The sequence below is a fragment of the Mus caroli genome, unplaced genomic scaffold (assembly GCF_978045245.1).
Source record: "Mus caroli unplaced genomic scaffold, Mus_caroli_1 scaffold_1, whole genome shotgun sequence".
Classification (NCBI taxonomy): domain Eukaryota; kingdom Metazoa; phylum Chordata; class Mammalia; order Rodentia; family Muridae; genus Mus; species Mus caroli.
In genome coordinates, this window is record NW_028227256.1 from 120,022,433 (window position 1) to 120,036,131 (window position 13,699).

Here is a 13,699-nt window from a genome sequence, read left to right on the forward strand (position 1 = left end):
TGCAATGAAGATTAAATGAGGAAAAGTGCTAGCTTCCTTCAAAACAAAAGTTGTTGTTCTTTTTTTAACTAATATCTATGAGAGGGTCAATTAATTTATATACAGTATAATAACTAATGGAACCATAATTTATCACATGATACTATATATCTATAATTATTTTGTATCTGAGTTCTAGGTGACAAATTTTAATTTTTTCAAATATTTATATTTCTCAATTTATGAATCTTAGTTTTCTTACATGGTGAGAACCAAGATTGTGCATAGCTGAGGGGTTAATTATAAGACACAGATAGGCAAATTATTTTAAAAATAAAAATCAAGCGCAATTCCCTCTCTTGAGAAAGGAATCACTGTATTGTCTCTTCCTAGGGACTGATCTAACTCCATTTTGTACTGAACAGCTGTGTAGGCCTTTTACACTCCTAGCTAGCTCTCCACCTTTTCTGTAACCACTAGACAAGATTTCACCATTGTTAAATTAAGCAAGGAAAGAATTAAAGAGAAAAGAATGCTCAGTTTATCTAATGTGTAAAAAAAAGGCTGGTATATAGTTTACAGGCTCAAATCCTCATCCATAAAAACCTGGCTGAACTTATAACTGTGGGAAGGTCACACAATTTGTTTCTTGCATATGATGAAAGTATTCTATGAATAGGAGTCTTTTTGGTAGGGACTGGATGCTATTTTCTGAAGATCACTGATTTAGTGCCTAATAATCTCTAGCCAGAGAATATCTCCAAGGCTCTCCACATTCAAACCTTGACCTATGTTCTCTCTAGAATATCTGAGTGTGGTGTTTAGGAAAAGGGCCTGGTAAGTGGCTGCCAACTCATCACAGTAGACTGGGCTAGCATGTGTGATGGTGTTTTCCTGTATTGCACATGGATGGTATAATGAACATGTTCAAGGCCCACAAAGATTTTTGCACATGATAAAAACAAAGAACATTTCTCCAAACCAGTGGCTCAAAATCAGCTTCTTAGAGGTCAGGGGGATGTTATGGTAAGGAAAATGACTTGTCACCTCTAATGATGATCTGAGTTTGATCTCTAGGACCTACATGTTGGACAGAGATAACAGACATCCCTTATAAGTTGTCCTCTGACCTTCAAAAGTGTGCTGCGGTATACACTCTCCATAACAAAAAGTAAAAACAGCTTTTTGGCTATCTATAATTAAGACTTAAATTGTATAAAGAAGACATTTAGGAGATCTCTTTGTATGATCAATGTATAAAAGGTCTCACTAAAACCTCCTTAGAGTAGGAAAACAGTTGATCTAAAAAAGAGTTTAACTCCAGAAGACCAGACCAAGTCAATCAACACTACAGCTTGGATTCAGTGGACATCCAGTCTCACCCTTGATAGAGGAGCAATTGGCAGAATATGGCTACTGGGAAAGTAGAATCTTTATTTCTTCAGTCCTATGGTTATGACAGGTTTCCCAATCTCCATTGGATAGCCTCACACGCATGAACATATGGGCAGCACTAATTAAACCCAATGGGGTTTAATGAAGAGGATACAAAGTTGTATAGGGTATTTGTTGGAACAGGGTTCTCTAGAACTTGTACTCATGTGATTAGGGGTAGATATGATCAAAATGTATGACATATCTATGACATTCTCAAAGACTAAGTGATAAACATTACTGTAATTCACTTATTTAAATGAAATTTGATGTTTACTTCTCTTTCATGTCTAAGCCATAGGTCATAGGCTTTTTTTCAATTGACAGATGATTCATGCATACAATACACAAGATATTCTTTCTACAGGCCTAAGATGGTGTACTGGCTAATTTTGTGTCAACTTGACAGCATGGAGTTATCACAGAGAAAGGAGCTTCAGTTGGGGAAATGCCTCCATCAGACCCAGCTGTAAGGCATTTTCTCAATTAGTGATTAAGGGGGCAGATCCCCATGTTGGTGGAACCATCTCTGGGCTGGTAGTCTTGGGTTCTATAAGAGAGCAGGATGAGCAAGCCAGGGGAAGCAAGCCAGTAAGTAACATCCCTTCATGGCCTCTGCATCAGCTCCTGCTTCCTGACCTGCTTGAGATTCAGTCCTGACTTCCTTGGTGATGAACATCAGTACGGAAGTGTAAGCTGAATAAACACTTTCCTCCCCAACTTGTTTCTTGGTCATGATGTTTTGTACAGGAATAGAAACCCTGACTAAGACAGATAGTTAAGTCAGAAAAATGTCTATAGTGCAAGCATGGGGATCAAAGTTTGACTCCTACATTAAAAGAAAACTTGGTCATAGCCATGGGTGTCTACCAGTATTTGAAAAGGCTGAGGAACCGCAATCCTAGAGTCTGATTGTGAGTCAGTCCAGCTAATTTGGTAAAGTCAAGGTTCAGCGACTCTGTTCAGGTTAAAGACTCTGTCTTTAAAAATAAGGTGCATAATAATTGAAGAAAACTTGGGACATCTTACTTCTGAGCTCTATACAAATCTTTATACACATTCATGCATGCAATATACATAACTCATCCCCAAGCCCCACCACCACCACCACACCACCACCACTACCAAGTAAAACTTGAAGCATTAAGGGGAGCCTGCAAAGAAATCCTTCACCTGTACTTATGTCCATGTTCTGGAGGTCTCATTCCACACTTGAAAATAATTTTGCTGTCTAGGCAAGATTTCCATGCTCTTCTTGCCCATAAAATCTTTTTATCTAACTTATGTACTTCTGGGTAGGACTCAACAACAGCATTTCATAAAACACATTCATATCATGTTCTGCCAAAATAATGCTGATATTAATACATATACAAGTAAATTCTTTATGCTTATTCTACTCTTTACCAGAGCCCTTTATGATTCATCTTTTCTGGACTAGAGATTCTTTATGCTCAGTCAATTTTTATGAGAGAATTAAAATACATAGTAACTTATAGTACATTATCTGTCCTAATAAGTCATCTGAAAGAAACTAAAAAACTGAGAACTTCTAACTTATTTAGCTATAGCATTTCTTCATCATATAATATCTATTCATAACTCCAAGGATGTACTTTGAAGAAGGATTTGTTCTCACCTCAAGCCTGTCTTTTATCTCTTTTTATCCCCCTTTCAACTGAATAGGTAAGGAAAAAAATCAAGAATGAGCATAAGAATGGAAGTGTAATAATATGCCTCATGCCTGTCATCATCTGTACAACATATCTGCATGTGTGTGTGTGTGTTCTTGTGTGGAGATGTAAGCCAGTGAATGAGCATATGTATGCATTTGTATGGAGACCAGAGGCAATCCCTTACAGTAATTTTTCTGGTACTAGTCACATTAATTTTTTTTGAGATAGGGTTTCTCATTAGCCTGGAGCTCACTATGAGATTGGTTCTATCTGGCCAGTAATCCCCAGGGGTCCAACCATATGCACTTTTCCAGTACCAGGGTTACAAGTCAGCACTGCAAGCCTTGCTTTTTAGTATGGGTTCTAGAAGATCAAATTCACATCTTACTTTCAAGCAGCATGTGATTTATTGTCTGAGTAATAGCTCTAGCCCCACTTGTACCTTTTTCTACTGACACTCTCCCTTGATTTCAGCTGACAAGCTTAGAATTGATGGTTTTGTTTGCAGATAGGAAACTTCTCTTTCAGACGCACTTAAAAAAAAATCAAGCATGTTGTCCATCAAGCCACCAATGCAGAGAGAAAGAACAAATAGCTCTTTCGCATTGCTTACCTTGGGGTATGGGTACTGCTTTGCTTTGGGGTACAGTGCTCCAGTAAACCGAGGTATGATCATGTTAGGCACCAAGGAGTCATTTATCATCAGGAAGGCAAGCCTCTCTCCATCGGGTGACCACCAGTGGGCGATATGAGAATGCAGAAGTTCTTCTAGAATAAATGATTGTTATTTGGCATCAACTGTAGAGATGTGGGCTCAGTGACCCACAAACATCTGTCCTTGAAATCCTCATTTTGCATGAATATTATCTAGACAGCATGCTATATCTTATTCACTTCTCTGAGAAATCTGTATTTATAAATTGCTGTTTTAATTCCAGGAAAAACAGAAAGAGAGGAAGAAGAGAATGGAACATCAAAGTTGGGTGGTTGAGGTAGCATGGACTGAACATATTAAAATATCATTTGAGAGAAAAATAGGTCAATGAGTAATGATGGAGATACAGCTAAAACCATGAGCACTCATGATGCCATTCAAAAATGTTTGCATGCATTCTCTTATCAGACCAGGTGGGTGCTATGTATAATTGTTATACTCTTTGTAGCTCTAAGAAAAGAGAATAAAACATAGAAAAACCTTTTAATATATTACTTAAGTTTCATGTGTTTTGTGAATTGTATCTTGGGTATTCCAAGTTTCTGGACTAACATCCACTTATCAGTGAGTGCATATCATTTGTGTTCTTTTGTGATTGGGTTACCTCACTCAGGATGATATCCTTCCAGATCCTTCCATTTGATTAAGAATTTCATAAATTCATTGTTTTTAAGAGCTGCATAGTACCTCATTGTATAAATACACCATATTTTCTGTATCCATTCCTCAGTTGAGGAACATCTGGGTTCTTTCCAGGTTCTGGCTATTATAAATAAGGCTGCTATGAACATAGTGGAGCATGTGTCCTTATTACAAGTTGGAACATCATCTGGGTATATGCTCATGAGTGATATTGCTGGATCATCCAGTAGTACTCTGTCCAATTTTCTGAGGAACTGCCAAACTGATTTCCAGAGTGGTTGTACCAGCTTGCAATCCTACCATCAATGGAGGAGTGTTCCTCTTTCTCCACATCTTTGCAGTATCTGCTGTCATCTGAGTTTTTGATCTTAGCTATTCTGACTTGTTTGATGTGGAATCTCAGTATTGTTTCGATTTGCATTTCCCTGATTACTAAGGATGCTGACAATTTTTTTTTTAGCGGCTTCTCAGCCATTCATTATTCCTCAGTCGATTCTTTGCTTAGCTCTGTATCCCATTAGTAATATGGTTATTTGGTTTTCTGAAGTCTAACTTCTTGAGTTCTTTGTATATGTTGTATATTAGCCCTCTATCAGATTCAGTATTGGTAAAGATATTTTCCCAATCTGTTGGTTGCCTTTTTGTCTTATTGACGGTGTCCTTTGCCTTACAGAAGCTTTGCAGTTTTATGAGGTCCCATTTGTTAATTCTTGATCTTATGGTACAACCCATAATGTGGATACTGTAGACCTTCTTAGAAGGGGGAACAAAATACCCATGGAAGGAATTACAGAGACAAAGTGTGAAGCAGAGACTGAAGGAACCACCATAAAAAGACTGCCCTACCTGGGTATCCATCCCATAAACAACCACCAAAAACAGACACTAATGTGAATGTCAACAGGAGTTTGCTGAGAGGAGCCTGATATAGCTGTCTCCTGAGAGTCTCTGACAGTGCCTGTCAAATACAGAAGTTGATGCTCGTAGCCATCCATTGGTTGGAGAACAAGGTACCCAATGAAGGAGCTAGAGAAAGTAACAGAGGAGTTGAAGGGATTTGCAGCCCCATAGGAGGAACAACAATATGAACTAACCAATATATCCAGAACTCCATGAGACTAAACCACCAACTAAAGAAACACATGGTGGGACTATAGCTCTAGCTGCATATGTAGCAGAGGATGGCCTAGTCGGTCATCAATGGGAGGAGAGGCCCTTGGTCCTGGGAAGGTTCTATGCCCCAGTATAGGGGAATGCCAGGGCCAGAAAGCAAAAATTGGTGGAGCAGGGGTGGGGAAAGGAATAGGGGATTTTCAGAGCGAAGATTATGAAAGGGGATAGGATTTGAAATGTAAATAAAAAAAATATCTAATAAAAAATATTTAAAAGTCTATACACAAAAAATACTTATAACGGAAGATCAACTATGTTCATGAGAAATTTAATTTGTAGAAACTACATCAAAAGTATCCATGCTTTGCCTTCTGGCTCCTAGAGTGTAAGGTCATTACAGCAGTTACAGTGATAATCAGAATTAAGTGAGTAAAACCAGTTTTTTTCCCACAGAATCATCCTGCAGTGTCATCTCAGCCTTGGTGTGAACTTTAAATGCTGTTACCACTACTGTCTATACTACATGACTCTGTGTCTGGGAACAGCTCATTACTGTGCTCATAGTGGCTGCTTTTAGTTTATATTATAGCAGATTCCTCTGAGGTATCCCATGTCTTTACCACTATAAATACTCTCTTCATAGATGAAGAATCTTCAGCTAATTTTACTAAATACATCAAGTCCTTCCTTTAGGGATGATGGAATTGTAATTAATGCCTGAAAAGAGATTCAGAAAATACACATTCAGAACTAGATTTTTGAGAACAGGTGGTGTTTTGAGTGTAGTATGGTGTGTGTGTGTGTGTGTGTGTGTGTGTGTGTGTGTTGTATTGTATTTTTTTTTCCAGGAAGGAAATAAAGTATGGTGATCTATAGAAAGAGATGTAGTTGTGAGTCATGTCATTTGTGGTGTCCTGAAGTGATATGAATATGGAAGTGGAAGTTTTTGGAAGAACAAATATTTGTGTCACCTTTTTGTGACAAAAATAATAGTAATCATAAAGATTGTAAAACATGGTTGACATAGGTCTAGGTTGACATAGGTCTCTAGGTCTAAAGACCTAGAGAAATCTCATAGGAATAACAAAGAAGCTTGGAATGTGAATATACATGCAGAGCATTGGGTTCCAGGGCATCATTGGAAAAGTACTTTCCTTGTGCTGTTGGGAAGAGAGGCAAGATCCAAGGAAAGCCCAGTAATCTTTGAATATTAACCAATTACCTTGACATTGAATAATCAAATGAAAATGTAAGCCAAACTTCCCCCTCATAACTTGAATACTATCTATTCCACTGAATACACACAGCAACAGTACAGAATAAAATGGAATATATATTTCTGTATATGTGAGGGACTAAGCTGGAAGAGCAGAGGTGATCAGCTACACTATCAGTTGGGGACTTGTCTCACTTCATTTCAAGTCTGTGGTCCAAGTTGTTTCCAAACATAGATTAGGAATAGATACAGGTTAAAATTGTAAGCAAGTCCCTGTGCATGGTACACATGAGTAAGCTGGAACTAGATTAGTGCTATACTATATTCGGACTCAGAAAAGTCACTGAAATTTAATATTGAACAGATCCTACAACATGAAAGAAATTTAAACAAAATATTTCCATGTTTCAGGAACAAGCTTTGACCTGTAGATAGTAACTAAGAAATGTCTACTTGATCAGACATATGAGAAGCATAAAACTTAAAATTTAGAGTCAGAGAAATTAAGGGAAGCCTTATCAGGACTAAACATATGTAAAAATATTTATGAGGATGCTAAAGTAACAGCAACAGACCACATACATAATCAATAATCACAGGGACAATATAACCTCTACTGCATTAGTTAGCCTTCAGATCCCACTTTACATTCAAGAATACCAGATATCTGGTAGCAGACTGACTGCTTAGGGCACTTACAGTCAATGAAATGGCATCTGTGTGACAGACAAGCACATGTTCTGGAAGTGTACAGTATTTGCTGTACATTTGCTTGTGAAAGCAGCTATAAGAAATCTTACCAAACTATCTGACATTATCATAATATCTATTTTTCAATGGCTCTAAACAAGCAAACATTAGTGGCAAGAAAAGGGCCACATGGTCCCTCACTGTAGGAAACTGCTGGTCCTATCAACTATTCATATTTCTTTTAAGTTTCTGAAATGCTACATGGGATCATTTGTTCTGTAGAAATATTGGAGTTTTTTATTATTATTATTTAACAGCATTGAAAACAAGGTAGACAAGGAGTATAAAAGGTAATGTCCTATCACTGGGGAACCACATGGGATAGCACATTTTCTGTTCTCCTAATTATGAAGTTTTCCTGCCCAAAGGAACAATGACTCCAATTGGAACATATTAACAAGTCCATTCCTCTTAATTAGACATTGAAATTTCTTCCTTAATCACTTTGAGCTCATTGTAATGGAAAAAAAACAAAAGAGAAGAAAATCAGAAACCTAACAAATAGTATAGTCACTTTTCATGAATTGATGATATAACATATCTTCCCAAAATCAAGTATATTGTTACTATGAAAAAAACAAACAGGTGCTTAGAAAATATGTCTTTGTCCCATAGTGATGGTAAATAAGTAAATGAAGAAAGAACACAAAAAAAAGACAAAACAAAATAACTTGTCACCTCAGTTAATAAAATGCTTCTGATGCAACTTTCAGGACTTGAGTTTACTTCCCCAGGGGCCTAGCAAAAATCCAGACATTTTTATCCTGACACTGGTAAGTTCTAGATCTCTTATAGAGAGATGAAGAGAGAAGAGGAGATTATCCCTGGACTCTTGTAGATTGCTGTTCCTGGTATATGCAGAACTAGTGAACAGCAAAAGACCCTGTCTCAATGAAGGTGTGTGGAAAGGAAGAAACAACATCTGCAATAAGAAAAAGATAAATACAAGCATCTTTAATGTAATTTTCTCAATAGTAATTCTGAAAAAGTTACCATTTATTTAATTGCACCTATTTAAGGATTGTGTCTCCCTATGCTAATTATAATTTTTACAAATTTTTTTAAACAAAACACACTGCATTCTAATTTAGTGTAATTTGGGCTCTTTTCTAAAAATTTTATTTCTCTGACTTAAGGAATTTAACTCTAGAGGAGCTGGAGATTCTAATACGTGTAGTTTTGTCACAGACTTCAAAAGACACACAGCCAAAAACATAAAGTGTTTCCCAAAATCTAAGATGCAATTATTGTATTCAGATTAACAAGTTCTTCTGAAATGCCACCTGTTTATTGCACACTTGTGATCAGTCTAATCAGAAAAAATTTCCTAAAGACACCACTAAAATCTCTGCTGTTGGTCTGTCTGTCCGACTTGTCAATGTTCATGAGGGAATTATCTGTCTTAGCCCCTTCCCATTTCCTTCTTTCTTTCTCAGCGTTTGCTGTCCTACTTTGGCTTAATCCTCCATTGGCATATAAGTGAATCCTGCGGCTGCTTTGAAACCCATACAGAACCCACACTGTTTGGAACACCATCTCTCTCTGTCTCTGCCTTCCATGTCTCTGTCTCTGGATGTCAACTTTGTCTTCTTTTTTATTTCTAGATTCACTGGCACTGAGCGGATGCTCAGTCCTTGATAAATTGATGAGTAACACATTACCAAGAAAATGTAAAAATGTAGCAAACACACATTAAAAAAATAGAGATTTGTACTGTTCTCATATAATGAAATAGTGTGTGGAGAAGGTAATATTTTTAATATACATATTTCTTTCTTTTTCCAGTTCTTTCAGAATAAAGCAAGAACCATTATTTCATCTGTGAAATGCCTTATACTCCTACTTGCCACTAAACTGTGCACTGTTTATAAACCTATTTAATATGCTGCCCTAACTTTTGCTCATACTTCTGAATATCATAAGTAGAAGGGTCAGTTAAGTAATAATTGTTCATAATTGGTCAGTTCACTTAAATATTTAACCATTTCAAACACAGGCATCATTATTCATTGATGTAGTACTGTATTCACACTTAACAGAAGAAATGCATTCTATAGCTGTGAATGGAATTTCAAAGAATGATCCCGTAAAACATGCAATAAATAATTTAGGCATCATTATTTTTCTTATTCTATGCACATACTTTGTTATTTTAAAGTTTGTGAGTAACATGAGTGGAGGTGCCCACATCAGGTCCTTTAGAACTGGAATTACAGGCATTTGGGAGTTACCTGCTGTAAGTGTTGGGAACCAAACTCAAGAAGAACAGCAAGCACTCCTAATCACTGTGCCATGTCTTCAGATCCACACTATTCTCAAAATATTTTAAAATACCATAAATTTTGCTCTAATAAACAACATACTTAGTTAGGGTTTTCTTTTTATATAGTTATATAGTTTGATTATATTATATCATTATTCTCTTAATCCCCTACCAATAGCTGTGAACTTGTCAACTGTGTACAATCTTATTTTTTTTTCAATTTAAAAGTTCTTTAAAACAAACTATGACATAGTAGCTTTAGTTATATCCCCACACTAAATCCAGAGATGTGTATGAGCAACATTAGATTTATTTCCAACAAATACAATATTTAAAATTGTCTTACAGTTTTAATGTTTTGCATATTTCTTTGAATTTTACCAGAAGGCAAGAGACCTAAAATGGCTCTTTGAAAGATGTATAAGGACTTATTTCACTTAGTTTCGGGAGGTGACAGTAATACTGTGCTCACAAATTGGGTTAGAAGGTAAAAGAATATGTCCCATCCTTACATTGCAACCTAAGAACACATTGTTGTTCTTTTGAGACAAGCTGTTACTAAGTAGCTCAGGTGGGCTGGAACTCACTCAAGAGCAGACATTTGTTTATTTTCAATTCTCCTGCCTCAGACTTCCACCTGCAGGAGTGCCATCTGGCTTAAAACATTTTATTGTCTTTTATGTGACTTATCTGTATTTCCATCCCCAACATTCTTTAGCCAAGTCAAGTTTCACTCAAGAAAAATGAACATGTGATATGTGTCCTTCTGCTTCTCCCAAATATGGTGATTTAGATCAGAATTGCTTTCTGTGAGGTACAAAAAAGTAAATCTCTACTTCTAAAGGGCACATATCATCAGTGTTCACACACATTCATGCATACATACATACATGCATACACACACACACACACACACATACACACATTGTGCAGAGGTGTGTCACTGACTCACAGTTGGTATACTGAAGTAAAGAATGTTGGAGTGTAGGAACTAAGAGTACATTGGGGAAACAGAGAGACTGGTTGGAGGAAATAAACAGTTGCTGAATCTATACTGCCAGTCCTTTGAAATGACTATGATAGGATTCCTGGAGAGAGAACTGAGTAATTCATGGACATTCAGAGCCTTTGGGTAAAGAAAACCTTAATGAAATATAATCATACGGGAGCCAGAGGGACAAAGTTTAATTTGAATGGCAAAGCCTATCATCTGAAGTAGCATCTAACAGAAGTATGTGACCTGTTTCCTTGTGACCTCCTAAGAGTGCACCACACTGTCCATTTTCAATTCAAATTTACTTTATTCACGTGTTTATTATGCATATTGTTGATAATACATTTGTATTATGTTGATTTATTTATACTGTTTTGTCTATATTATTATTTATATTCAATATCATCTTTTTATGTCAACATTGCTTTTTAATTTATTGTTTTGTTTGTAGTTTACTTGCTGATATTTCCATATATTTTTATACCTATTTATCTGGATTTTACATATTAATTACATATAATATTTGGGATTATTATGAGTTGTAGAGATTGTTTTATTCCAAAGTGGCCTTGAACTCACTTTGTAGCTGAGGATGGTCTTGAACTTCTGATCTTTCTTTCTCTATCTCTAGGATGCTGGGATTATAGACAAATACCATTATCCCCTCAATAAGTGGTGCTGGTGACTAAGTACTCATGAAAGTACTGTATCATGATAGTCTCATCCCCAGTCACTGAGTTGTGTCATCACACTAAGGAAAAGTATTTGGGGCTGGTGAGTTTCTCTGCAAATAAACATACTTACCAAGACTGATAACTTGTGTTTAGTCTTAAAAGCCTACATGGAACCCTGAGAGAAACAACTCATACCAATTTGACTCTTATACACGTGCACACACACACACACACACACACACACTAAATGAGTAAATAAATAAATCCCCCCAAATAATACTTTTTAATATTTTTTTAACAAAATGGAATGGCTACAAGTTCTATTCACCTTTTCCAAAAAAGCTGCTAGCTCAGTCCTCTCAATCTCTCTTGAAGGCAGAGAAATCTACACAAGCAACAATGAGTATTTACCTTGTTGGCTTAAAAATAGTGCAATGTGTCTGTCACCCATCATAGCACACCAACAGGCTGTGAAATGTCTACACTTATGCCAAACCTTCAATTACATGAGACTATTGCTCTTCGTTCCTACTCACTGATAGCCATCACTATGCACTAGTGACCCAAACCCAAAGCAGTAGCATCTTTCTTTGCCTTTTCTCATGCACCCCATCTGCTTAGTCACAAAGACCTAACTTTGCTATTGCCTCATCAACTTTAGAATCTCTCCTCACACTAACTGGTTCAGCTCAACTTTTATGACTCATTATCTCTTGATTGAACACACATGTCAAATAGCTGTTTGCAAGCTCAGTTCACGATCTGATCCACACTTGACACCCTCACCCAAATGACCATCTCGGTAGAAGAGCTAACCTATTATCATTTCCTATTTCAACAGCTTTTCTGAATTTCTGAGTAACAAAATAACCAAAGTCATAGTTCAATGTTCTAGGTCACTACCAATCTTGGTTCTTGCTGCCTTATTCCTTTCTCATTTTTATACACCATTTCTGTCAAGTCAATTTGAATTCCCAGGCATAAACGACTGTTCAACACTTCTGTATCTTTGTAAAGATGGCTTTGGGTATTACACTTTTCTTCTCATGTGCAATTGTTTGTTTGTGTGTGTGTGTGTGTGTGTGTGTGTGTTTGTGTGTGTATGTGTGTGTATGTATGTATGTATACATGAACATGTGTGCATGCATGCCACCTGTAAGGGCCACGTCTTGGAATTCAGTTGTCTGACATCATCTTCTACCTTGATTGTGAAAGGTTTTCTTTGTCCATACCATTGTACTGAAGACTAACTGGCTCATCAAATGCCAGGGATTCCTTTGCCTCTGCTTCCCTTTTCTGTTAGGAGTACTAACATTAACAGATGTGTGGAATCATACATGGATGGGAGGATTCTAAACCAGTTCCTCATTCGTCTGATTAGCTGAGCCATCTCTGAGCCCCAATACTTCTTAATCTTTCAATATCTTCTTAGGCACCTTCCTTATTAGAAAATATTTTGCAAATCCTGAGAGTGGGCTAAGACACAAAACTTCTTTACAAATATACACACACTATGATTCATGGTCTGAACATGGTTTCATCATCATTTAGTCTATAGTATTGAGGATATTTTGGACACAGGATGCTTACCAGAGCCTCTCTGCTCCTCTAAGCAAAATTATGGCTATGTTGTTGCTTTCTAGAATACATGAAGTAGTCAGGCTTGTTACAAACCTGCTTTGTCAGTCAGGCCCATCCTCAGCATCTCTAGTAATTTAGCTAGGAAACTTCGGGGCAACTTGTTGCACTCTCATCAGAGAACTCTTCTTGTATTGTATTTCTCCGATATTTGATTCTACACTTTCATGCTGTATCTATTGCAGATATTACCATTCAACGACTCTCACTAATCAAGATATATATATATATATATATATATATATATATATATATATATGTGTGTGTGTGCGTGTGTGTGTGTGCATGTATGTATATGTATATGTGTGTGTATATGTGGTATGTATGTGTTCATGCGTATGGATATGTATATATGCATGTAGTGTGTGCGTGTGTGGATATTTATTTATATGTGTGTATGTACATGTACACTCAAATATCAAACCTCGACACATCTAAACTTGAAAGTCTACATATCAATAAAACAACTCAAACTATTAACATCTTTCATTGAATATAAGATCCTCAAGGCTGCATAGTCACTTGCTCATGATGGTTGTACTGGACTACTGGAATATAGCTGGAATGCAGATGGTTAACGGTAATGACCATTGAGTGAGGAGATG

The 13,699-nt window shown here is 36.7% G+C and overlaps 1 protein-coding gene across 3 annotated transcripts in view; it reads right to left on the bottom strand.

Moving 5' to 3' along the window:
* The window catches only part of Dpp10 (dipeptidyl peptidase like 10), a 1,511,806-nt gene that overhangs the window by 94,397 nt on the left and 1,403,710 nt on the right, over positions 1-13,699 (bottom strand). For all 3 annotated transcript variants that reach the window (XM_021165015.3, XM_021164934.3, XM_029476885.2), the window contains exon 9: positions 3,703-3,857. In XM_021165015.3, the coding sequence (XP_021020674.1) occupies positions 3,703-3,857 (155 nt within the window). The remainder of the gene's footprint in view (positions 1-3,702; positions 3,858-13,699) is intronic.